The sequence below is a fragment of the Salvelinus namaycush genome, chromosome 13 (assembly GCF_016432855.1).
Source record: "Salvelinus namaycush isolate Seneca chromosome 13, SaNama_1.0, whole genome shotgun sequence".
In the NCBI taxonomy this organism is placed as follows: domain Eukaryota; kingdom Metazoa; phylum Chordata; class Actinopteri; order Salmoniformes; family Salmonidae; genus Salvelinus; species Salvelinus namaycush.
In genome coordinates this window covers 39,263,689-39,291,021 of record NC_052319.1, presented here as the reverse complement: position 1 = coordinate 39,291,021, position 27,333 = coordinate 39,263,689, and the positions used below count along the sequence as shown (strand labels likewise).

The window sequence follows — 27,333 nt, the reverse complement described above, 5'->3', positions numbered from 1 at the left end:
TTATCAGGAAACAAAGCTTTATTTGTCATAAATATACAGTAAACAGAGACTCTGTCTCTCATGCACAACAGAGTAAGAATAAGAACCATATGTAACAACAGGAAAATTACAAAACAGAATGAAGTTGAAAGTTCATTGCAGAAACAAGACTGTTATAGCCACAAGTTAAAAACAGACATCCAATACAAACAAAATGTTTGACTCATCCTTACACGTTTATCTACAATAAGGTCCTGACTGTGAAAGTGAACATGTACATTTGGTAAAGAATGGAAATGTAGTAGACGGAACACGTGAAATGTAAAACAACTGTTGATTGTAATTCTTAATACAAAAGAACAAGACTGATATAGAGAAGGATTAGACAGAAATTGATGACATCACTATCCAATCCTTCTTTATTTCATTCTAGAACCAGGAAGCACAGAGCTAACCCCAAGACCATTTAACCCTCCATAGACGTCCTGAAAACAAAAACCGCCATTCAAGAGGCGAGACAAAGGTTATACTCATGCCCCTCTCCCATGCACACGCATGACCAATTGGAAATCAACCCCTATCCCTAGGGGTTCTTAATTAATGCCTACAGATCCGAAACCAGAGGCTAAGTACATCTAGACTACCGTGGGGCTAGAAACCAGTGGCTAAGTACATCTAGACTACCATGGGGCTAGGTAGAGCCATACCTTACTGCTTACACCTATCTGATCCATTTGAATCTACAATGGGCCATCAAGAAGCATACATGGATAATGGTAAAAGAGATTGATTTGAGATTAAGTAACACACCCCTTAGTAACCATATCATTGCTTATAGACTATTGACACCCCCTTTAGTAACCGTATCCCTGGTGATAGCCGTCCTGGTAACCGTCGTAGCCGTGGTGATGGTACCCATAGCCCCCGTACTCGTCCTCCGGGCAGCGCATGCCCAGTGACTGCTGGATGGCCATCTCCTGCCTGCGGAGCTGCATGGAGTCCACCAGGTCGTAGATAATAGCCATGGACCACATGGGGCTCGGGTACCACGACTTGACGTTGCCATCCTTTCCCACCAGCAGCATGGAGAAGTACTCTGGGCTGATCTGGAAGTAGTTGCGGATGTCTTTGACCAGGGTGGCCGAGAGGCCCTCGCGCTCCACCGTGGCGCTGCCTGGAAGGAGGAGAGAGAGATGGATAGGAGTCAGTCAATATCCTTTGGTATGATTGATGTCTTTGACTGAAGAGGCAGAGAGCCATACTCGCTCCTCGGCCAAGCTGCCTGTCTCAAGAGAAAGAAGAAATTAGGCCAAGCTGCCCCAGCCCCACCTCTCTGCCCCACCTCTCTATCCCAGCTCTCTGCCCCAGCCCCAGCTCTCTGCCCCACCTCTCTACCCCACCTCTCTGCCCCAGCTCTCTGCCCCAGCCCCACCTCTCTGCCACAGCCCCAGCTCTCTGCCCCAGCTCTCTACCCCAGCCCCACGTCTCTGCCCCAGCTCTCTGCCCCAGCCCCACCTCTCTGCCCCAGCTCTCTGCCCCACCTCTCTGCCCCAGCTCTCTGCTCCACCTCTCTGCCACTGCTTCACCTCTCTGCCCCAGCTCTCTGCCCCAGCCCCAGCTCTCTGCCCGAGCTCTCTGCCCCAGCCCCACCTCTCTGCCCCAGCTCTCTGTCCCAGCCCCAGCTCTCTGTCCCAGCCCCATCTCTCTGCCCCAGCTCCACCTCTCTGCCCCAGCTCTCTGCCCCAGCTCCACCTCTCTACCCCAGCTCTCTGCCCCAGCTCCACCTCTCTGCCCCATCTCTCTGCCCCAGCCCCATCTCTCTGTCCCAGCTCTCTACCCCAGCTCTCTGCCCTACCTCTCTACCTCAGCTCTCTACCCCAGCCCCAGCTCTCTGCCCCAGCCCCAGCTCTCTGCCCTTCCTCTCTGCCCCATCTCTCTGCCCCAGCCCCATCTCTTTGCCCCAGCTCTCTACCCCAGCCCCATCTCTCTGCCCCACCACTTTGCCCCAGCCCCATCTCTCTGCCCCAGCTCTCTGCCCCACCTCTCTACCCCAGCCCCACCTCTCTGTCCCAGCTCTCTGCCCCAGCCCCACCTCTCTGCCCCAGCCCCATCTCTCTGCCCCACCTCTCTACCCCAGCCCCACCTCTCTGCCCCAGCCCCATCTCTCTGCCCCACCTCTCTGCCCCAGCCCCATCTCTCTGCCCCAGCTCTCTGCCCCACCTCTCTGCCCCAGCTCCAGCTCTCTGCCCCAGCTCTGCCCCACCTCTCTGCCCCAGCCCCACCTCTCTGTCCCAGCTCTCTGCCCCAGCCCCACCTCTCTGCCCCATCTCTCTGCCCCAGCCCCCCCTCTCTGACCCAGCTCTCTGCCCCAGCCCCATCTCTCTGTTCCAGCTCTCTGCCCCAGCCCCACCTCTCTGCCCCAGCCCCACCTCTCTGTCCCAGCTCTCTGCCCCAGCCCCACCTCTCTGCCCCATCTCTCTACCCCATCTCTCTACCCCAGCCCCATCTCTCTGTCCCAGCTCTCTGCCCCATCCCCACCTCTCTGCCCCATCTCTCTGCCCCAGCCCCACCTCTCTGTCCCAGCTCTCTGCCCCAGCCCCACCACTCTGTCCCAGCTCTCTGCCCCAGCAACATCTCTCTGCCCCAGCCCCAGCTCTCTTTCCCTGCAAGCTACCACTTCATTCAAGGAAAGCTCCGAAAAAGAGCTCATATGAATGCTATTTGGATGGGCAGAGAAATGAATGGGAGGGTTTACATATTTCCTCCCTAACACCCCCACCACAGCAAATGTCTGTGTGCTTATGCAGCTGTGAGGGGTGTATGGATGGAGGGCTGTATGTGTTTGTGTTGATGGTGTGGTGTAGGCAGCAGCACCAACATGTTTTTGAGGTTGAGCCCCATACCACAGAGGAAAGATCAAACAAGTGTATCTGGTAGCATGGAGAGAATAAATAAACAAGGCTGGGCTATAGGGATGTGGACTGGGGGAGACAGCAGGAGTTAGGGCTGAGGCTGGGCTATAGGGATGTGGACCGGGGGAGACAGCAGGAGTTAGGGCTGAGGCTGGGCTATAGGGATGTGGACCGGGGGAGACAGCAGGAGCTAGGGCTGAGGCTGGGCTATAGGGATGTGGACCGGGGGAGACAGCAGGAGCTAGGGCTGAGACTGCGCTATAGGGATGTGGACTGGGGGAGACAGCAGGAGTTAGGGCTGAGACTGGGCTATAGGGATGTGGACCAGGGGAGACAGCAGGAGTAAGGGCTGAGACTGGGCTATAGGGATGTGGACCGGGGGAGACAGCAGGAGCTAGGGCTGAGACTGCGCTATAGGGATGTGGACTGGGGGAGACAGCAGGAGTTAGGGCTGAGACTGGGCTATAGTGATGTGGACCAGGGGAGACAGCAGGAGTAAGGGCTGAGACTGGGCTATAGGGATGTGGACCAGGGGAGACAGCAGGAGTTAGGGCTGAGACTGGGCTATAGGGATGTGGACCGGGGGGAGACAGCAGGAGTTAGGGCTGAGGCTGGGCTATAGGGATGTGGACCGGGGGAGACAGCAGGAGCTAGGGCTGAGACTGGGCTATAGGGATGTGGACCGGGGGAGGCAGCAGGAGTTAGAGCTGAGGCTGGGCTATAGGGATGTGGACTGGGGGAGACAGTAGGAGTTTGGGCTGAGGTTGGGCTAAAGGGATGTGGACTGGGGGAGACAGCAGGAGTTAGGGTTGAGGCTGGGCTATAAGGACGTGGACCGGGGGAGGCAGCAGGAGTTAGAGCTGAGGCTGGGCTATAGGGATGTGGACTGGGGGAGACAGTAGGAGTTTGGGCTGAGGCTGGGCTATAGGGATGTGGACTGGGGGAGACAGCAGGAGATAGGGCTGAGGCTGGGCTATAAGGACGTGGACCGGGGGAGGCAGCAGGAGTTAGAGCTGAGGCTGGGCTATAGGGATGTGGACTGGGGGAGACAGTAGGAGTTTGGGCTGAGGCTGGGCTATAGGGATGTGGACAGGGGGAGGCAGCAGGAGTTAGAGCTGAGGCTGGGCTATAGGGACGTGGACCGGGGGAGACAGCAGGAGTTAGGGCTGAGGCTGGGCTATAGGGACGTGGACCGGGGGAAACAGCAGGAGTTAGGGCTGAGGCTGGGCTAAAGGGACATGGACTGGGGGATACAGCAAGAGTTAGGGCTGAGGTTGGGCTATAGGGATGTGGACTGGGGGAGACAGCAGGAGTTAGGGCTGAGACTGGGCTATAGGGACGTGGACCGGGGTAGACAGCAGGAGTTAGAGCTGAGACTGGGCTATAGAGACTTGGACCGGGAGAGACAGCAGGAGCTAGGGCTGAGACTGGGCTATAGGGATGTGGACCGGTGGAGACAGCAGGAGCTAGGGCTGAGGCTGGGCTATAGGGACAAGGACTGGGGGAGGCAGCACGAGTTAGGGCTGAGGCTGGGCTATAGGAACAAGGACCTGGGGATACAGCAGGAGCTGGGCTGAGGCTGGGCTATAGGGATGTGGGCAGGGAGAGACAGCAGGAGTTAGGGCTGAGACTGGGCTATAGGGTCTTGGACTAGGGGAGACAGCAGGAGTTAGGGCTGAGGCTGGGCTATAGGGACTTGGACTGGGGGAGACAGCAGGAGTTAGGGCTGAGGCTGGGCTATAGGGACAAGGACTGGGGAAGACAGCAGGAGTTAGGGCTGAGGCTGGGCTATAGGGACTTGGACTGGGGGAGACAGCAGGAGTTAGGGCTGAGGCTGGGCTATAGGGACAAGGACTGGGGAAGTCAGCAGGAGTTAGGGCTGAGGCTGGGCTATAGGGACTTGGACTGGGGGAGACAGCAGGAGTTAGGGCTAAAGCTGGGCTATAGGGACTTGGACTGGGGGAGACAGCAGGAGTTAGGGCTGAGGCTGGGCTATAGGGACAAGGACTGGGGAAGACAGCAGGAGTTAGGGCTGAGGCTGGGCTATAGGGACTTGGACTGGGGGAGACAGCAGTAGCTAGGGCTGAGGCTGGGCTAAAGGAACGTGGACCGGGGGAGACAGCAGGAGTTAGGGCTGAGACTGGGCTATAGGAACGTGGACCGGGGGAGGCAGCAGGAGCTAGGGCTGAGGCTGGGCTATAGGGACGTGGACCGGGGGAGACAGCAGGAGTTAGGGCTGAGACTGGGCTATAGGGACAAGGACTGGGGAAGACAGCAGGAGTTAGGGCTGAGGCTGGGCTATAGGGACTTGGACTGGGGGAGACAGCAGTAGCTAGGGCTGAGGCTGGGCTATAGGAACGTGGACCGGGGGAGACAGCAGGAGTTAGGGCTGAGACTGGGCTATAGGGATGTGGACCGGGGGAGGCAGCAGGAGCTAGGGCTGAGGCTGGGCTATAGGGACGTGGACCGGGGGAGACAGCAGGAGTTAGGGCTGAGACTGGGCTATAGGGACAAGGTCTGGGGGAGGCAGCACGAGTTAGGACTGAGGCTGGGCTATAGGAACAAGGACCTGGGGATACAGCAGGAGCTGGGCTGAGGCTTTGCTATAGCGATGTGGGCTGGGAGAGACAGCAGGAGTTAGGGCTGAGACTGGGCTATAGGGTCTTGGACTAGGGGAGACAGCAGGAGTTAGGGCTGAGGCTGGGCTATAGGGACTTGGACTGGGGGAGACAGCAGGAGTTAGGGCTGATGCTGGGCTATAGGGACAAGGACTGGGGAAGACAGCAGGAGTTAGGGCTGAGGCTGGTCTATAGGGACTTGGACTGGGGGAGACAGCAGGAGTTAGGGCTGAGGCTGGGCTATAGGGACAAGGACTGGGGAAGTTAGCAGGAGTTAGGGCTGAGGCTGGGCTATAGGGACTTGGACTGGGGGAGACAGCAGGAGTTAGGGCTGAGGCTGGGCTATAGGGACTTGGACTGGGGGAGACAGCAGGAGTTAGGGCTGAGGCTGGGCTATAGGGACAAGGACTGGGGAAGACAGCAGGAGTTAGGGCTGAGGCTGGGCTATAGGGACTTGGACTGGGGGAGACAGCAGGAGTTAGGGCTGAGGCTGTGCTATAGGGACAAGGACTGGGGAAGACAGCAGGAGTTAGGGCTGAGGCTGGGCTATAGGGACTTGGACTGGGGGAGAGCTGGGAGCTGGGCTATAGTCTTGGACTGGGGGAAACAGCAGGAATTTGGGCTAAAGTTGAGCTACCTGCCTGCTGTGACAATTAAACAACATCAGACATTCAACAGCATGGGTGTATTAACTGAAGAACAAAACATAACCCAGCCCATTTATCCTCCATGTGTTTCCTGTTTTGTTTCCTCTTCACAGCCATTTCCTGTATGAAGTATGATACACATAGGCGCTGTGGAGACAACAAGGTTCTCACCGTTGATTGGATAGAGCTCTAGGACTCCTCCCTGATCCACTGCCTCCATGCCGACCAGCTTCAGGATGGAGATGTGTCTCAGGCCTGGGTCACCATGGAAACCACCACCATACAGACAAACACACAACAGAGAGGCCGTAGTAGCACATTAGAACAACAAAATACCCAACAACAACAACTTACAACGTAAAGTCAAACGTCTCCTATGGAGCATCTAAGTCAGGGTTCTTCAACCTGTAAACAATAAGGAAGAGAGGCGTTGATTGGTTAGGAAATCTTTATAGATTGAAGGTGCTCCTTAGTAAGAGAGAAACCTGTAGCGCTACTGAGTATGCAGGGTTTTGATCCAACCCCCTGCAATAACACACACCTGATTCAGCTAAGTAACGGCCCAGAGAGAAGACCTTGATCTCCAGGATCAGAGTCGGAGACTCCCCCAAAACGGATATAATTCAACCACTTGTTTCATATTCATCTCTAAACGTATTTATTCAATATGTGGATGCGGTCGTTCCTGATCAGAACCATCTGTGAGTTAGTCGTGATAATAGAGAGGGAATGTGAAGGACTTGTGTCCTGCTGAGCCAGACAGCTGGTTGTTCTGAAGACAGAAAAGCCACAGTAACCACATGAAAACACTGCTCTCTAAGGTGAGAGCCAAGAGCTGAATACCGTGGTACGAACCCAAAGCAGAGTCAGCAGCTAGGAGAAGCCTTGTTTATCAGAGAGGCCAGGTTTGAACACACACACACACACACCTAGCCAAGAGAAACAGAGGAGGGGATCAAAGTCTTTGATCTGAGACTATAGAACTGGTAGATGAGTAGGGAGTTACACTTCCATTAACCTTTTCTGAGGGATGTATGTTGTGTGTGTGTGTGTGGTTGTGTGTATGTGTGGTTGTGTGTGGTTGTGTATGTGTGTGTGTGTGTGTGAGTGAGAAACAGTGATCATGGTCCTCCTCAGTTTCAGTGACTGCAACACATGTATTATGACTTTTTCAGCGTGTTTACCTATCAAGCTAAAATGTAACAGATGAAATGAGAGCCCGAGTGTTGTTGACCGTGTTCTTCCAGATCAGGTCTGAATGGAGGCTGTTGTAAATCTAATATGATTTACACCTGCTGTGAACCACAGGGAGCAGTGTGTGTGTGTGTGTGTGTGTGTGTGTGTGTGTGTGTGTGTGTGTGTGTGTGTGTGTGTGTGTGTGTGTGTGTGTGTGTGTGTGTGTGTGTGTGTGTGTGTGTGTGTGTGTGTGTGTGTGTGTGTGTGTGTGTGTGTGTGTGCGTGTGTGTGCTGATTTACATATGTTGTGTGTGTACCAGAGTTTGGCACAACAAGTCCCAGACTGGTAAAACTTCTGACCCTATATGGTCTGACATGATTCATTTGTTGTTAAAAGGTTTAATATTGGTAATGGTGGAACCAGAATCTTTCAGAGCAGGTCACATGGTTTAAAAAAAAAAACAATCCTGGAGAAACTCCTGACTGTGGGAAGGATGAAAATCCTGTTAAAACTACAGCAACCTTTTTCTTGTTCATATTAATAATATTTTAAGGAAGGACTAGGGGGGTTTCCTACACACACAGAGAGAAAGCAAAATGATTGCACAGTAAAACGGCTGAGCTTGCTTTATTCAGGTTTGCATCGTGTAGTCCCGCACTATGCAACCGTAGGCCTTAATTAAAAGTGAACTCAGTCTATGTCAGCTATTGTGTTTATTGATAAATTTCAGTGTCAATATATTTCAGTCAATATATTTTATTAAACAAAATCAAAAGTGGTGTGGAAAGTGTGTCCTCGCTACAAGTTTTCCGGAGGCCCTGGTGAGACCACGGGATGATCCACACAGAGCCCAGATGATACTGTTGGCAGCACGCTGCTAGTAGATGGCTCTGATTTGACAACTGCCCAGTTTGTGTGTGTGTGCGTGTGTGCCTGTGTGCGTGTGAGCAGTTTATGGCCTGCTTCAGAAACAACGTGTCTTCCTGTTGATCTGAAAGGATAGGATAAATATGGTAAATATGGTAATAACTTAATGATTCCTTCTTATACTCACCCAGGTTGCAGGCTTGGCTGGTCAGGGCGTGAAGCTGCTGCTGATAGGACCATTCCTCATCGTTGGGGGCGGAAATTACAAACAGGCGACGCCTCCAACGGAACCTGAGAACCCAAAGACGGAACGAGGATGAGATGCAGTAGGATTAAACTATACGGTGATGTCATCAATCTCACGTATTTAAAGATCCTACAAGGCTCTTCATCAAGACTTGAACCAAGTCACTTCCTGTATAAACACTGTGAGTCACTGTCATTAGAACCAACAACCAACCCACTGGGTACTGACATCCTTTCAACGTCTAGTTTAGATTTACATCTGGTTGAGTGTAACGTTCTGACCTTTATTTCCTTTGTTTTTGTCTTTATTTAGTATGGTCAGGGCGTGAGTTGGGGTGGGTAGTCTATGTTTGTTTATCTATGTTTTTCTATTTCTGTGTTTGGCCTGATATGGTTCTCAATCAGAGGCAGGTGTTAGTCATTGTCTCTGATTGGGAACCATATTTAGGTAGCCTGTTTTGTGTTGGGTTTTGTGGGTGATTGTTCCTGTTCATCTGTTCTGTGTTCCCATGTTCAGGACTGTAGCGTTTTTGGTTCCTTCTGTCAGTTTGTTGTTTTTGATCGTCGTTTAAATATCCTAATTAAAACATGGATTATCATCACGCTGCATTTTGGTCCACCTCTCTTTCACCCGAAGACAGCCGTTACATTGAGTTGTCAACTAACGTGAATTCAACGTGAAATCAACAAAACATGTCACCATGTCATTGGATTTCGTTAACAAGTTATGTGAAAAAAATACATTTCTTTACGTTGATGACTCTACAATCAGTTTTCCATGTTGATTCAACGTTATCACATATAACTTTTTTTATTTTGAAATGATGTGGAACAAAGTTGACTCAACCAGTTTTTGCCCAGTGGGAAATCATTTCCTGTCTGAACACAGTGGGTCATGGTCATTAGACTGGAATTTAGTCTCCATTGCAACAAACCACAGTCAATCTGGTTAAAAGTCAAAACTTTGGACACATATTCATTCAAGGGATTTTCTTCATTTTTACTACTTTCTACATTGTAGAATAATAGTGATGACATCAAAACTATGAAATAACACATATGGAATCAAGTAGTAACCAAAAAAGTGTTTAACATATACAAAAATATTTTCTTCAAAGTAGCCTGGCTTTGCCTTGGTGACAGCTTTGCACACTCTTGGCATTCTCTCAACCAGCTTCATGAGGAATACTTTTCCAACAGTATTGAAGAAGTTCCTACATATGCTGGCTTGTTGGCTGCTTTTCCTTCACTCTGCGGTCCAACTCCTCCCAAACCATTTTAATTGGGTTGAGGTTGGGTGATTGTGGAGACCAGGTCATCTGATGTTGCACTCCATTACTCTCCTTGGTCAAATAGCCCTTACACAGCCTGGAGGAGTGTTTTGGGTCATTGTCCTGATGAAAAACAAATGATAGTCCCACTAAGCGCAAACCAGATGGGATGGCGTATCGCTGCAGAATGCTGTGGTAGCCATGCTCGTTAAGTGTGCCTTAAGTTCTAAATAAATCACTGACAGTGTCACCAGCAAGCACCCCCACACCATCACAGTTCCTCCTCCATGCTTCACGGTGGGAACAACTCATGCGGAGATCATCCATTCACCTACTCTGTGTCTCACAAAGACACGGCGGTTGGAACCAACAATTTCCAACTTGGACTCATCTGACCAAAGGACAGATTTCAACCGGTCTAATGTCCATTGCTCGTGTTTCTTGGCCCAAGTAAGTCTCTTCTTCTTATTGGTGTCCTTTAGTAGTGGTTTCTTTGCAGCAATTAGACCACGAAGGCCTGATTCACGCAGTCTCCTCTGAACAGTTGATGTTGAGATGTGTCTGTTACTTGAACTCTGTGAAGCATTTATTTGGGCTGCAATTTCTGAGGCTGGTAACTCTAATGAACTATGGACTTGGTCTTTTACCAAATAGGGCTATCGTCTGAATACCACCCCTACATTGTCACAACACAACTGATTGTCTCACACACATTAAGAAGGAAAGAAATTCCACAAATTAACTTTTAACAAGGCACACCTGTTCATTGAAATGTCTTCCAGGTGACTACCTTATGAAGCTGGTTGAGAGAATGCCAAGGGTATGCAAAGCTGTTATCAAGGCAAAGGGTGGCTACTTTGAAGAATTTCAAATCTCAAATATATTTTTATTTGTTTAACACTTTTTTGGTTACTACATGATTCCATTTGTGTTATTTCATAGTTTTGATGTCTTCACTATTATTCTACAATGTAGAAAATAGTAAAATAAAGAAAAAGCCTTGAATGAGTAGGTGTGTCCAAACTTTTGACTGGTACTGTACATATATAAAAGTATGTGGACCCCTTTCAAATTAGTGGATTCGGATATTTCAGTCACACCCGTTTGTGACTGGTGTATAAAATCGATCACACAATTATGCAATCTACATAGACAAACATTGGCAGTAGAATGACCTTACTAAAGAGCTCAGTGACATTCAACCTGGCACGGTCATAGGGTGCCAATTTTCCAACAAGTCAGTTCGTCAAATTCCTGCACTGCTAGAGCTGCCCCGGTCAACTGTAAGTTCCGTTATTGTAAAGTGGAAACGTCTAGGAGCTACAAAGAGTCAGCCGCAAAGTGGTAGGCCACACAAGCTCACAGAACGGGACCGCCGAGTGCTGAAGCGCGTATTGCATAAAAATTGTCCTCGGTTGCAACACTCACTACCGAGATCCAAACTGCCTCTGGAAGCAACGTCAGCACTAGAACTGTTCATCGGGAGCTTCATGAAATGGGTTCCATGGCCGAGCAGCCGCACCCAAGCCTTAGATCACCATACGCAATGCCAAGTGTTGGCTGGAGTTGTGTAAAGCTCACCGCCACTGGACTCTGGACTGGAAACACGTTATCCAGAGTGATGAATCACGCTTCACCATCTGGCAGTCTGACGGACGAATCTGGGTTTAGCGGATGCCAGGAGAATGCTACCTGCCTGAATGCATAGTGCCAACTGTAAAGTTTGGTTTATGAGTAATAATGTTTTGGGGCTGTTTTTCATGATTCGGGCTAGGCTTCTTAGTTCCAGTGAAGGGAAATCTTAATGCTACAGCATACAAGGACATTCTAGACGATTCTGTGCTTCCAACTTTGTGGCAACAGTTTGGGGAAGGCCCTTTTCGGATTCAGCATGACAATGCCCCCGTGCACAAAGTGAGGTCCATACAGAAATGTTTTTTTTTTCGAGATCGGTGTGGAAGAACTTGACTGGCCTGCACAGAGCCCTGACCTCAACCCCATCGGACATCTTTGGGACAACTTGGAATGCCGACTGCGAGCCAGGCCTAATCGCCCAAAATCAGTGCCCGACCTCACTAATGCTCTTGTGGCTGAATGGAAGCAAGTCCCTGCAGCAATGTTCCAACTTCTAGTGGAAAGCCATACCAGAAGACTAGAGGCTGTTATAGCAGCAAAGGGGGGACCAACTTCATATTAATGCCTATGATTTTGGAATGAGATGTTCGATAAGCAGGTGTCCACATACTGTTGGTCATGTAGTTTATATACGGGACCAGAGTCAATCGATCCAAGACCAAGGTGTTAGTGTATCCTACAATACTGGAAATAAAATATTCATTTAGCAGACACATTTATCCAAAGAGACTTACAGTTGTGTGTACATGCATTTTTAACGTATGGGTGTTAATATTAATGTTGACATGGCTATCTGTCAATTCTGACCACTCCTCAGCCAGATCCCTACCTGGCAGAATGAGGCAATATTCCCACCGGCTACGGAGCAAAATGTATGTTTCATATGGAGCAAAATGTCTGTTTCATATGGAGCAAAATGTCTGTTTCATATGGAGCAAAATGTCTGTTTCATATGGAGCAAAATGTCTGTTTCATACGGAGCAAAATGTCTGTTTCAGATTCCAGCCATTCCCAGCCTAGGCGTGAGAGACACACACACACACACACACACACACACACACACACACACACACACACACACACACACACACACACACACACACACACACACACACACACACACTACCTGGAGAGGAAGTTCTCAAGTGATCTTGGTTTGTCCTCCTTCTTGCAGGCCACTCCATCTCTCTTCTGCTGTTCCATCTCTCTGATGCGAGAGGTGAAGGTGTCGACGTAATCGAACACAGCCTTCATGGCAATGGGAACCTCATAGGATTGCTGTTGGAGGGACACACATCATCAAGTCAGTGGACCAAAAAGGTAACCAACCATTGAAGGATTTGAGTGTACAATCCCTATTATTCTAGTGGTCAGGAGAAAAATGTAAGAAATGCTATTCCTAGGTTATAATGATTCCAGTATTCCTAGAAAAACCTCAAACCCTGTATCCTGTATTCCAAGAGACTGAGCAATGTGTTCCAGTTTGTTATGACTTCACAGGCATTCTCTGCATGTTTCTGAGAAGCACAACCAGAGCAGTGGGCCATGGGGTTCAAGACATTGGGCCATGGAGTTCAACACAGTGGGCCATGTGGTTCAAGACATTGGGCCATGGAGTTCAACACAGTGGGCCATGTGGTTCAAGACATTGGGCCATGGGGTTCAAGACATTGGGCCATGGAGTTCAACACAGTGGGCCATGTGGTTCAAGACATTGGGCCATGGGGTTCAACACAGTGGGCCATGGGGTTCAACACAGTGGGCCATGTGGTTCAAGACAGTGGGCCATGGGGTTCAACACAGTGGGCCATGGGGTTCAACACAGTGGGCCATGGGGTTCAACACATTGGGCCATGTGGTTCAAGACAGTGGGCCATGGGGTTCAACACAGTGGGCCATGGGGTTCAAGACATTGGGCCATGGGGTTCAACACAGTGGGCCATGGGGTTCAAGACAGTGGGCCATGGGGTTCAACACAGTGGGCCATGGGGTTCAAGACAGTGGGCCATGGGGTTCAACACAGTGGGCCATGGGGTTCAACACAGTGGGCCATGGGGTTCAACACAACTCTGTTCAGAACGTGATAAATTCCACCATGCAGCTTATTTTTTAGGAACAGCAGGGATCCCAGCATAAAATATGATATTTTATAGGGCACACGCCCCTATCTCTCTCATACCCACACCCTGTAATAGACTTTCATGTCTTAATATACTTTCCTGTCTGTCCTGACAGCAGTAGAGGGTTGGTTAAACAGTCTTTGTTTAATATTATGTCTAAAAACAGCCTGCCGATTTACACACACACACACTGCTGTTATGAGAAGGTCATGTTGTGTGAATTGAACCAGTGTTTGATCACTGCAGGATGTTGACAGTATGGTGAAGGCTGGTCAACCAACATGACTATTGGTCTAATGGGCTCAATAGAGAGGATAGGTGTGTGTGCTCCATTTAGTTCACTTGGCAAGACGGTTGGGTTGAGTACAGGCTTTAGGTCTAAATGGAATGGTCCCAAAAGTACCCACAATCAGGTGGACCAGATGAGCTAAATTAAGCATATCTATTAGGAAAGAGAGAGATACAGAGAGAGCGAAACAGAGAAAGAGAGATATACAGAGAGAGCGAAACAGAGAAAGAGAGCGATACAGAGAGAGAGATACAGAGAAAGAGAGATGTACAGAGAGAGCGAAACAGAGAAAGAGAGATATACAGAGAGAGCGAAACAGAGAAAGAGAGCGATACAGAGAGAGAGATACAGAGAGAGTGAGAGATACAGAGAGAGAGAGCGATACGGAGATACAGAGAGATAAAGAGAGAGAGAGAGAGGGATACAGAGAATGAGAAAGAGATAAAGATAAAGAGTGATATACAGAGAGAGAGAGAGAGATACAGAGAAAGAGAGCGATACGGAGATACAGAGAGAGAGCGAGAGATACAGAGAGAGAGAGATACAGAGAGATACAAGGAGATACAGAGAGATACAGAGAGAGAGTGATACAGAGAGAGTGAGAGAGTGAGAGTGAGAGTGAGAGTGAGAGTGAGAGAGAGAGAGAGAGAGAGAGAGAGAGAGAGAGAGAGAGAGAGAGAGAGAGAGAGAGAGAGAGAGAGAGAGAGAGAGAGAGAGAGAGAGAGAGAGAGCGAGAGAGAGACTGTTAGAGAATGAGACAGCGATACAGAGAAAGAGAGATATACAGAGAGAGAGAGAGAGAGAGAGAGATACAGACAGAAAGAGAGAGATACAGAGAGAGAGATACATAGAGAGCGAGAGACACAGAGAAAGAGAGAGATACAGAGAGAGAGATACAGAAAGAGACAGAGAGATACAGAGAAAGAGAGAGAGAGATACAGAGAGATAGAGAGAGAGAGAGAGAGAGAGAGAGAGAGATACAGAGAAATAGAGAGAGAGATACAGAGAAAAAGAGAGATTGAGAGATACAGAGAGAGAGACACAGAGAAAGAGAAATACACAGAGAGAGAGAGAGATACAGAGAAAGAGACAGATACGGAGAGAGATACAGAGAGAGAGAGATACAGAGAGAGAGAGATTCAAAGAGAGAATGAAAGAGATACTGATAGACAGAGAGTTAACCCCATAGAAATCCTATGAAATGATTGTTCTAAATCATAATTGTATTGGTAACCCCACCTTGAATCTCATGTCAGTGTCAGTGACGACCATGTAGAAGTGGTTGAAGGTCATACTGAACTCCTTCCTCAGCTCTGTAATCACATCCTGGTTCACCAGGTCTTCCTGGCGAAGACCTTTCATAGGCTTATCATTCTCTGAGAGGGGAGGAATGAGAGAGAGAGAGAGAGAGAGAGACAGAGACAGAGTGAGAGAGAGAGAGAAAATGAAGAAAGAGTCAAAAAAATGTAAATTGTGCATAAGAGTGCATTTTCAGGTAAGGAAGCTGAAACAACAACAAAAACAAAGCCTAGTACAACTACAGCCATTGGGAAACACGGATTGGACAACCCCCTTCCAATCAGGGACCGGATTGGTTGACATATGACCGACCAGAAGACATGTGCAGCCTCAAAAGTAAACATAGGTCCATATCAGTCCACAGCATGTTCAGGATAGATTATTAGTACTCCACCTATGCCTGTCTCTTCAGCTCTGCAAACATCATAGTGGTAAGGAGGAGACGAGTGGAAGGGACTAAGAGTTGTTTTTTGATGAGCGTCTCTCTGAGGTAAAATAATCTCAAGGGCAGAGGTTTATCACCCAAAGGAAGGGCAATCGTGTGTTTACTCTAGGTTTACTGCTTCCTCTACGGAGAAGAGACGCACACACACACAAACACCTCAGTCACTCACTCACTCATTCACACTGACACCCGCTCTATTCCAAAACACTGGCACTTCCCTCTCTCAAAAAGAGTTAAAGGAAGATGGCTGAAGCGGGAGAAGCCAACCTAGATTGTTTATCTTATTTTTATTTCCTTCAAATCTAAGGATTTTCTCACTCTGTTTTAACATGGATATTCCTCCTCAAAAAATGTATTCACATTTTTTTCCCTCCTCTGTTTTCCTTTGTTTTCGACTTGAATCCAGAACACCCAGAAAACCACAGCTGTCTTCAGTATGAGGTGATGATAGAAGACCACAGCTGTCTTTAATATGAGGTGATGATAGAAGACCACAGCTGTCTTTAAAATGAGGTGATGACAGAAGACCACAGCTGTCTTCTATATGAGGTGATGATAGAAGACCACAGCTGTCTTCAGTATGAGGTGATGATAGAAGGCCACAGCTGTCTTTAATATGAGGTGATGATAGAAGACCACAGATATCTTCTATATGAGGTGATAATAGGCGACCACAGATATCTTCTATATGAGGTAATGATAGAAGACAAGCTGTCTTCAGTATGAGGTGATGATAGAAGACCACAGCTGTCTTTATTGTGAGGTGATGATAGAAGACCACAGCTGTCTTTAATATGAGGTGATGATAGAAGACCACAGCTGTCTTCAGTATGAGGTGATGATAGAAGACCACAGCTGTCTTCAGTATGAGATGATGACAGAAGGCCACAGCTGTCTTTAATGAGGTGATGATAGAAGACCACAGCTGTCTTCAGTATGAGATGATGACAGAAGGCCACAGCTGTCTTTAATATCAGGTGATAATAGAAGACCACAGCCATCTTTATTATGAGATGATGATAGAAGACCATAGCTGTCTTTAATGAGGTGATGATAGAAGACCACAGCTGTCTTCAGTATGAGATGATGACAGAAGGCCACAGCTGTCTTTAATATCAGGTGATAATAGAAGACCACAGCCATCTTTATTATGAGATGATGATAGAAGACCACAGCTGTCTTTAATGAGGTGATAATAGAAGACCACAGTTGTCTTCAGTATACGGTGATGATAGAGACTATAAGTTAAGTTACTGTATGTTTTGACTGGAAACCGATCATTCTCCACACCTAGGATGATTTTGACATGATATGTTAATTAGGGACCCAAAACGTCTGAAATGCATTATTTTAGTACCGTATCAACAAAGGTTTTACAATGATATATAACCAATATGAAGATGAAGATTTTTTAAAACCAAAATCAAACCCTTTCTACAGAAAATATTTTCAACTTCACTTGGATTATATACCGTATATCTGTAGGTACATGGTTTCTAAGGAAAAGCAGTGTTGAGTCCTATCTGGTTTGGGTAAGTTTTAATAGTCACAGTGGGAACAACATCCCTTATTCACTTCCTAATGAACTCAGTCACCGTGTTTGTGTATACATCAATGTTATTCTCCGAGGCTACCCAGGGGCCTGTTGCACAAAAGTAGAATTAAGACATCCGGGATAAATGACTCAGCTGAGCTCAATGAAGCCAAAACATGTGCGTCCAGGCTTAATTGGTTGCACAAAGACCAAGCCAGGATGAGCAGACACGGATTCATTAAGCCAGGTGAAACCAATCCTGGATAGGTGCGCGCTCACGGCTCACTCAAATAGACCCCGCCACAGATCACAGATTAACTGATTTACCATGGCAACTAGAGCCGCGTACTTTTCCCCGTCGGAAGCACAAATCCTCATGGAGGCATACGAGGAGGTAAAAGATATAATTAAGAAGAAAGGCAACACCGCCACAGTGATAAAGCAAAGAGAAAAAGCGTGGCAAAGTATTGCAGACCGCCTGAATGCGTAAGTAGTGCACAATTACACACTCACCGCTCCGCTGAAACATTACAATTCAAATATTTAATTCACATCTCCAAAAATGCAGTTGTACTGTAATTATGAAACGGTTAAATTTTTAATTGAAATGCACTGCAGATATGAGTGAAATTGTGTAAAGTAACTCCATCACACTGTATAAAGCTATGATACATTTTTTGATATTTTTACTGAAAACAAGACAAAAATACCAAGTAATTTTTTGCAGTGTGACTCCATTAAATGTGTGTGTGTGTGTGTGTGTGTGTGTGTAGATTAAACATGAACGGGCCAAAACGGACATGGCAGCAGGTCAAAATCAAATACAAGAACATTCTGCAGAATGGTATGGTCCCTGACTAATATTTAACAAAGCACAAGCATATATTGTACCCAGAAGGTGCCTGCTCACACATTGTCTGTACTGTTTTAGCAGTGAAAAAGAATACCCACAGACAAGGCACGGGTGGTGGGTCACCAAAGGCTGACCTTACCCCAGCAGAGGACATGGCCTTGGAGCTAAATAAAGGCAGGCCCGTCTTAGAGGGGATCCCTGGGGGGAAAGAGACGAGCATAGGTTCCTCCCAAGATGCCACCCGCTTCATTCAAGGTATGTCCTTCCATCTCTACATGGGATACAACCACATTCATATTGAATCAATTTGGACTGTCTGACTTTGGTTTACCTATTGCCTTGCAGTGTCTGGCAGCACTGTGTTCCTGTTAGAGCCACCAGCACAAGCACCAGACGATGCTGATCCAGTGAGTACTCCATCAAAGGCATACTGTAGGCCTGGCATGTCTTGTCTACTAGCTTCAATATGAATCCGATTAAATGTGATAGGGTGAAGGCCCCAGTGCAGCAGCAACAGCACATGATGGAGACGATGATGAGGAGGAGACCATCTCTCTGGATTCCAGAAGGCATGAGGTATCATGTTAAGACTGTGAAAGTACTATTTACTCTACAATGGTGAGGAGTCCTCATCAAAATCAAAAAATCTAATTTCTTTTACAGGACCCAGATGCTATACAGTGGGAAAACCAGCCTGGCAACATAGTGCGTATTAATAAAAGGACACCACATCCTGCCAAATTCCAGCTGCGCTAATTGTATTGTGTTCACAGAGCTCACAAGCTATCAGAAAGTTGTATGGCAACCACCTCCGGCGCCAAATAGAACTGGCAGACATAGACATTCAGTACAAGAAGAAAAAGATGGAAAATCTTGCACTGGAGTCCGAAATAAAAAAGAGGACAATTAGGAAACTGGACCTTGAAATAAAAAAACTTGAGAGGGAGGTGAGATATGCCTTCAATGTACACTGTATGCTAACTGTAACACAAATGTATTAATCATTATTTTTCTTTCCTCCCCCAGCTCCAAGAAGATGACACAGCTCAAAATAAAAAATTAGGTATATTCTCGTAAAGTCAAGTGAGCCATGACATATGAGCTCTTATTGTGAGCACACAGGACGGTGGCATCTTTCTAAGGTTTTTTTTATTTTCCCAGCAATCAGTACAACCAAGTCATCGTTATAAGGCATCGCCCTCTTTTGCCCACCCCCCCAGCACCAGGTGTGGCCACTAGCCTATATGAAGGCCCAAAATTGTGTGTTCCTTTCTGCTCTGACAATGGCATGCCCATTCGTGCGAGATGTGGTGGATGAAGAAGCACTTGTGCTGAGGAGAGCCTTCAGGCGAGAAAGGGTCTTCAGGGACCGGTTGGACCCACTGGCCTTCCCTGATGACCATCTATATGAAAGATACAGGTTTTCTGCAGATGGCATCAGGTATCTATGCAGACTACTGGGTCCCAGGATTAAGCACCGCACTGCACGGAGCCATGCACTGAGTGTGGAGCAAATGGTTTGTGTGGCCTTGCGCTTTTTTGCTAGTGGAGCCTTCCTGTACTCAGTGGGGGATGCAGAACAGCTGAACAAGGCCACAATTTGCCGCACAATAAGGAGTGTGTGTCTGGCTATCAAAGCATTAGCAGATGTCTTCATCTCCTTCCCTGGCCACAGAAGACTCTGTGACATCAAAGAGGAGTTCTATAGGATTGCAGGTAAGAGGATCTACAAATTACAGGACAACTGTTAACACATAGTAGGATACTCATTACTTTGTGTGACAGGTTTCCCCAATGTCATTGGTGCAGTGGACTGCACACACATAAGGATAAAAGCCCCCTCAGGTGCCCATGAGGCCGATTTTGTGAATAGGAAATCCTTTCACAGCATTAATGTTCAGGTGAACATAACTTTTTGATATTGTCCATTGACGAACACTCTGCATTGCCAGTGATGTGCATTGATTGGTGTAATATTCCTCATCTTATGATTTCAGATGGTCTGCAATGCTGACTGTGTGATCAGCAATGTTGTGGCAAAATGGCCTGGCTCAGTCCATGACTCCAGAATCTTTCGGGCCTCTGAAATCTATCAGTGCCTATCACAAGGTAAGCCACACAACCCCTATTTATAACCATCATGGCTGTGTCAAGAATATCACTGTGTTTATGAGGTAGTAATGATGAGATTTTGTGTTGACAGGTGAATTCTCTGGTGTGTTGCTGGGAGACAGGGGGTATGGCTGCCAGCCTTTTCTCCTGACACCTTTCACAGACCCCCAGGAAGCACAGCAGGCCTACAACCATGCCCATGCCAGGACCAGGGCCAGAGTTGAAATGACCTTTGGCCTCCTGAAGGCACGCTTTCACTGCCTTCACAAATTAAGGGTCAGCCCTGTTAGGGCATGTGATATTACTGTGGCTTGTGCTGTCCTCCACAATGTGGCCTGCCTGAGGAAGGAGAGGGCCCCCAGAGTGCCACCAGCCATGGACTGGGACAATCCGGCAATCTTCCCTGATGACGACAGTGGTCGGCTGCTGAGGGACCAATATGTGTTGAATTATTTTAGTTAGTATGTGTGCTTTCAATTTTGGTTAAATATGTCCTGCGGTGGCAGAGGAATTTGGTTTTTTTTGGGTTCGTTTTTTGACGAATTTGGCCTCTTATGATGTTTGTGCGGTATACTGTGTGTAATACAAGGCTGCAGGGAGGCTACTGCATCCATTCATTTGTCTGTTCAGTTGATGTGTATGGATTTGTCCTGCATTTATTTTAGTGTGCAGACATGCAGGGTGTGTTATATACAGACCTTTGAATGTGTATGTATCATTTTGTATAATATGCTTGGATTCTGTGCTTTCCATCTTGTAGAGTCACTGTGACTTCAGTTTCGAAAGGAGCTGATGGTTTACCTGCTTTGTTTTGTCCTTATTCAATAAAGGAACATAATGTTACACATTGTGTTTTTATATTCATATGGAATGTGTATTTGTTTATATGACAGAGTACTAGGGCCACACTGAAGAAAAAGGATAAAGTCATAAATTTATGAGGCTGGTTCTTTCTGCAGAAAAGCTACATATTGTTTTTACAGTTTTGATACTTATGACAATGTGATACTTAATATTCTGGCACATCAGCATGTCTTTGTTTATGAAACCATACTGAAGTACAATTTCACGAAATGCCCCACATCTGTCATTTTAACAACTGTCCTCCTTTAAAACAACTGGTTACAATATTATGACTTGTGTTTTTTTCCCCTCTGTGGCCCTAATATTCTATCATTTTATATATAGCCTTATAGTCTATGGGAAACTGTAAATTATCTAATGATAGCAACATCATCTAAAAATCATTTTTTATCCAAAATCATTGAAATTAATGATCACAAACGTTTAAATAATAACAGTGGGTCTAGTTATATGTGATAACAATGTATAGTGAGCAGTGAAATAACTATTGGTTTCCATTTGTGGTGACTGCTGACTGACATTAGGGATGAGATTAAATAGATCCTGGAATTTAGCCTGGTCTGGAGCAGGCTAGCTCCACAGAATAAATCTCCATGGTAATTTATACCATAACATATCCTCCTGCCCCCTATCCATCTTTAGTGCAACCGGATTACGGATCAATTGAGCCAGGATCACCAAGATATCCTGGCTTAATCCCTTATCCTAGTTTTGTGCAACAGGCCCCAGAACATATCTCAGTTCACGTGATCAAAACAATCTTTAAGCATGGATTCTGATTGGTCAGACCAGCGTTGAATAAACCTTAGCATGAGTACTTCCTGTTTGAGGTTCTGCCAATATGAAGGGAGGAGCAAAATGGAGTCGTGATCTGATTTGCCGAAAGAAGGGCGGGGGAGGGCCTTGTAGGCTTCCCGCAAGAGAGAATAGCAATGGTTGAGTGTTTTCCCAGCGCGAGTACTGGGACCCAACAGTCAATGTGTTGATAGAACTTCGGTAGCGTTTTCCTCAAATTTGTTTTAATAAAATCCCCAGCTACAATATATGTGGCCTCAGGATATGTGGTGTCCAATTTGCATAAAGTCTGGTGTAGATCCTTGAGGGCCGTTGTGGTATCGGCTTGAGGGGGAATATACACCGATGTGACTATAACCCGAAGAAAATTCTCTTGGGAGGTAATACGGTCGGCATGTGTTTTTTGGACACATATTTTAGCCCCTTATTTTTGGGAATCTTCATGCATAAACAGATATCTCCACCTTAAACTGACAGATTTACATGAGGATTTGTTTATTATGTCTCTTAGATTGACCAATGGGTACTTCAATAGCTTAATTAAGATAAGTTCACAGACACAGACCCTGTCTTCTCCTTCTGACACAGACCCTGTCTTCTCCTCATGACACAGACCCTGTCTTCTCCTCCTGACCCGGACCCTGTCTTCTCCTCCTGACCCGGACCCTGTCTTCTCCTCCTGACCCAGACCCTGCCTTCTCCTCCTGACCCGGACCCTGTCTTCTCCTCCTGACCCGGACCCTGTCTTCTCCTCTTGACCCAGACCCTGTCTTCTCCTCCTGACACAGACCCTGTCTTCTCCTCCTGACCCGGACCCTGTCTTCTCCTCTTGACCCGGACCCTGTCTTCTCCTCCTGACCCAGACCCTGTCTTCTCCTCCTGACCTGGACCCTGTCTTCTCCTCCTGACACAGACCCTGTCTTCTCCTCCTGACACAGACCCTGTCTTCTCCTCCTGACCCAGACCCTGTCTTCTCCTCCTGACCAAGACCATGTCTTCTCCTCCTGACACAGACCCTGTGTTCTCCTCCTGACCCGGACCCTGTCTTCTCCTCCTGACCCGGACCCTGTCTTCTCCTCCTGACCCGGACCCTGTCTTCTCCTCCTGACACAGACCCTGTGTTCTCCTCCTGACCCGGACCCTGTCCGCTCCTCCTGACCCGGGCCCTATCTTCTCTTCCTGACCCGGACCCTGTCTTCTCCTCCTGAACTGGACCCTGTCTTCTCCTCCTGACCCGGACTCTGTCTTTGTGAAACCCTTCCATATCTTACATCCTCTGTATACTGTTTACCATTCAATGTTTATAGTGCCCCATTCACCTCCATTCACCGAACCATTTTCACCATTGTCGACCCTGTCTGTAGTGGTATGATGGTTTAAGGTACTTACCCAGCTGGTAGTGATCTATCTTCATGGTGGAGTTGGTGAGCGAGCCAAAGATGGTGATGATGGAGACTTTCCTGATGGCCATCTCACACACCGTCTCCAGGTACTCATCTTTCTGTTGCAGGTACATATTGCTCTCCTCATTGGGGGTTGTTATGATCTGGAGACACACACACACACACACAGAGAAAGAAAGACTGGGTTAGACCGGGTTACACACACATGCATGCACACACTCGCACGCCAGCACACACACACACACCGCTGTTGAGATTGTGTTTACATTAGACAGCGGGGAGGGAGAGGATGAGGACTGTGTTTCCCACCCTGCCCTTGGCTGCACTCCTATGATAAAATTTTTGAAAGGCTGTACTCCAATCTATAACAACACAACTGTACTATACAGTCTGCTAGTACTCTAAAGCTGTTAAGTCAGTGCTAGGCAGTTTACTACAGCGCTTATGTCAGTGCTATGACGTTTCTGACTGTGTGCTATTGCTGCTATTGTATTGTGGCTTTGATATGTTATTGGGATGTGGAACAAATTGGATTTAAATCAAATTTATTTTTGTTATTAGTTACAATATCCCATATATTGCTTCATTAGTTCTCTAAAGTCTTCTATTTGTTTCAGTGGTGCGTTTGTAGTCCTGACGGTTTCTCTGGGGATCCTGGCGCCACACCGAGAAACAACGGGAAACACTTTTCTTACCACGAGTCTTCTCCTGTTCTCAAAGTAGTCCAGGAAGGAAGCCATGGATCCCCTAGGAGGCGGAGGCTTCTTGGTGGGTTTGTAGTACTCCTCTTTCTCAGGATTCTTTGACACCTTCTTTCCGTTCTTCTTTCCGTTGTTTTTGCCCTCCTTCCCTGCCTTCGCTCCTCTCCTCTCGGCCTTGTCCCTCTTGGCGGCCTTGTCTGGTTTGCCCTTCTTCTTTTTCTTCTTCTTCTCAGTATTGTCGTGTTTTCCCTTGCCCCTCTTGGCTGGGCTGACCTCTGTGTTGACCTCTGTCTGTGTCTCTGGGTCGCTGACGGTGGGCCGGCCAGATTCGTACTTGTCCTCATACTCATTATTTAACACCTGGATGAGAGGAGAGGAGGATAATACTTAATTGATCACCAAAATCAAGCCTGATGCAACATTCTATCTCAACAGCAATGTAATAAGTGAAATGTAATAAGTCCACAGCATACCATTTCATTCTTCCTCTTGGTCGGTTTGCCCTTGGTGGGTTTGTGCTGGGTGGGCACCACTTCTGCCTGCTGACGGCCATTGTGGTCCTTCCCCTCCTTGTCTGTTCGGTTGTCCCCAGACGGGGTGGTCTTGGCTGGGTACCTGTCCCTCTGCCTCTCCCTGTCTCTGCGGTTATAGTAATATGGCTCAGCTGTGGTCCTAGGGGAAGGCAGCCAGTCAGGGGTGGTCTGGGCTTTTGTGGGTCTCTGGGTTGTGGTGGAAGTAGCAGTGGTGGTCTGTTGTGTGGTTGTAGTCTGTTTAGTTGTGGTCGTTGTAGTCCTTTTAGTCGTGGTTGTTGTGGGTTTTGGTGTGGGTTTTGGTGTGGTTGTCGTGGTGGCTTTTGTCGTGGTGGCTTTTGTCGTGGTCCTTGTGGGTCGCATAGTTGTGGTAGTTGTTGCTGTGGTAGTTGTCGTCGGCCTCATTGTCGTTGTGGCAACAGTGGTGGTTGTCGTGGGTCTCCTCATTGGCTTCCTCACCGGCTTCCTCTCTGGGGGCGGGTCTACCTGTCCACCTGTTTCCACTACCGTCCCTGAGTCTCCACCCCCCTCCTCCACCTGGCCCTCTACTCCCGCCCCTTTACACTTCTGGACGAATCCCTTCTGTCGGATCTTCTCCAGCTTCCTCATTGGTGCCTTGTCGATGACCTCGTACATGGCCTCCAGCCTGACTGGATAGGGGTACCTCTCCTCCACCTGGAGGGTTTTCCTCAGAAGTACCATTCCAAATTTACCTGGACAGGACAGGGTGACAGATAAGAGATTACATTTACTGAATAAAATAGTCTAGCTTTCATGGCTTTGGCCACAATCAACATGCAGAAAGGAGACAATCTCACCAAGCACGCTGTAAGCATCCCAAACTTACCTGGAAAGACTCAGATTTATGTTGTTACCCTCACAATTTAATATTCATGTTCACTGCTTTTCAGCATATCATATGCAGCAAACATGCAAATAGCCAACCCCACACAACCCTGTAACCCCCACATCAAACAGGTGACATGTTTGAATGGTCTAGGACAGGTGTGACCAGTATGGTAATGGTTCATTGCTGGGTTGTTGGCGTTGTGACACTAAGTTGGTTTGTTTTGTTAAAAACTGCTGGGGTATTGATAATGTGTGCTGGGTTATTGAGATCACAGGAGGCTGCTGAGGGGAGGTCGGCTCAAAATAATGGCTGGAACGGAGTAAATGGAATGGCATCAAACTCATGGAAACCAACTGTTTTATGTATTTGATACCATTCAACCTATTCCGCTCCATCCATTACCATGAGCCCGCCCTCCCCAAATAAGGTGCCACCAAACTCCTGTGATTGAGATATGACCAAGTGGCTCAGATCAGAAGAGATGTTGCTTAGTAGGGGCGTGGCTTTGATATAGTTCATTTTGGGCACCTGTGACAGTAAATGCCATTCCGGTTCATCTGTTCTGTTGTATTGTTATCACAAATTAATACTTAACACTTTTGTAGTTTTAAAGAAGCTTGAAAGTATCGGAGTTCCTCAAGAGCCTATGCATATCCCAATGCTGGGATACGTAAACAATAATGTTATTGGAATATGTAATGTGCAAAAGGAAGGACATTTTTCATTTGTCATATACAAACTTAACATGATGAACAGGAGTGACAGATCTGCCAACACTGAAGGAGTAGGGGATAGTTTTCAGATAGGACCATGCCTTTACCTTTCTCCAGTTTGAGGAAGGTCATGAGGCGGGGGATGAGCGCTGTGTCCAAAGGTTCCTCCATCACCTTCCCCTCTCTGGTGATCCGCCTCACCTTCCCACCCATCTCCCCCTCCTGGTGGAATATCACGATCTGCTGCACATGCCGCTCCGCCAGCTCACAGTACACGTCTGGCTTCAGCAGTGTCATCATTAGCCGGTAGTAACCGTCTGAGTCGTGCGGGGCAGAAATCACCAGAATTCGGTTTTTCCCTGCAAAGCTCGCCAGGAGGTTAGGTGACCCTGCACTGCTTGGTATGCGGGTCTGTCTGGTCCTCACCCTGAGAGTGCCTTCATCCTGAAGCATGACAGGATGGAGGGGAACACGCTGCCCGGCTGCCCTCCTCCCTACTGCCCCTGCCAGCGCTCCACCTCTTCTGCCTTGTCCAGCCCCAGTCCTGGCCCGAGGAACAGAGGCCTGGTCTGCCTGCATGTCCTCTCCGCGCGTAGCGCTGAGACCGGTGGGCACCGAGGCTGAGCTGGGTCCAGGGCGGGAGGTCCCTCCCCCGCCGACAGGGCGCTTTCTGCCGGCTGCGCCCGGCTGCAGACGCCCGTTGTTGAGTATGGGCATCTGTTTGAGATGGGTCTGTTTGTCTGCGTGTCCTGCCCACGCTAGCAGACAGAGCAGAAACAGACCCAGAACAAACGCTCCCCGCATTATGGGAAGCTGTCAATTACAATGAAAAATCTGACAGAGTGAGAAATATTCAATAGTGTACATGGGACCTGTATGTCTATTTAGAACAGTTGTTTTCAGTAAATAAAAAATACAGTACAGCGCAGTAAAAAATAGATTGCAAGAGAGAGGCAAACACATTAGTGTTGTGTTTTAAAGCAGTGGAACAGCAGATAACCCCAACCCTACTTCACCAGCCTGCTATCAACATGACAGCTGCATGAAAACGTAGACAGGAAAACTCAACAAACTAGCCACTCATTGACGGAGTCAGCAATTCCTAAAAATCATTCCGGGTATTAGAAACCGTTATTCCAAACCTCCAAGTTCAGCTCTCCAAATCACCACACTATTTAGGGAAAAGACGCTGACTTTGTGCTTCTGGAATTTCTTTGCATATCAGTTATACACTCCAAGTGTACACAGCATTTTAACATCCACAAGTTAAGAAGTTAACTGATACAGCACTCTCGAAACAGCACTCTCTGACCGTTATTTGAAAAGACTGTCCAACTATCCAAATAAGCCATCTAAAAAGCTGGGAGTTTTCGGCATAGAAGTCTTTGTCCGGATTCAAGAGGAAAACCTGTAGAGAGTGGCTCTTCTGTATGGGAAACGCATCTCTATCTCCAGTCTCCCGATTTCCCAACC

General features: G+C 47.6%; 1 protein-coding gene across 1 annotated transcript; it reads right to left on the bottom strand.

Moving 5' to 3' along the window:
- Positions 1-27,333, bottom strand: LOC120058525 (coiled-coil domain-containing protein 80-like). The gene is made up of 9 exons (XM_039007247.1): positions 25,968-27,333; positions 24,241-25,010; positions 23,762-24,127; positions 23,053-23,209; positions 15,001-15,137; positions 12,479-12,630; positions 8,388-8,491; positions 6,328-6,411; positions 1-1,153 (listed from the first exon to the last, which is right to left on the bottom strand). The coding sequence occupies exons 1-9, from the start codon at positions 26,662-26,664 to the stop codon at positions 834-836; spliced, it is 2,787 nt and encodes a 928-aa protein (XP_038863175.1). The 5' UTR covers positions 26,665-27,333; the 3' UTR covers positions 1-833.

Excerpts from the sequence above, each read along its gene's own strand:
- LOC120058525 (XM_039007247.1), bottom strand. The coding sequence starts at position 26,664 with ATGCGGGGAGCGTTTGTTCTGGGTCTGTTTCTGCTCTGTCTGCTAGCG. Across the intron at positions 25,011-25,967 it reads CTTCCTCAAACTGGAGAAAG|GTAAATTTGGAATGGTACTT; the intron begins GTAAAGGCATGG and ends TGTCCTGTCCAG. Across the intron at positions 12,631-15,000 it reads ACACTGACATGAGATTCAAG|CAATCCTATGAGGTTCCCAT; the intron begins GTGGGGTTACCA and ends TCCCTCCAACAG.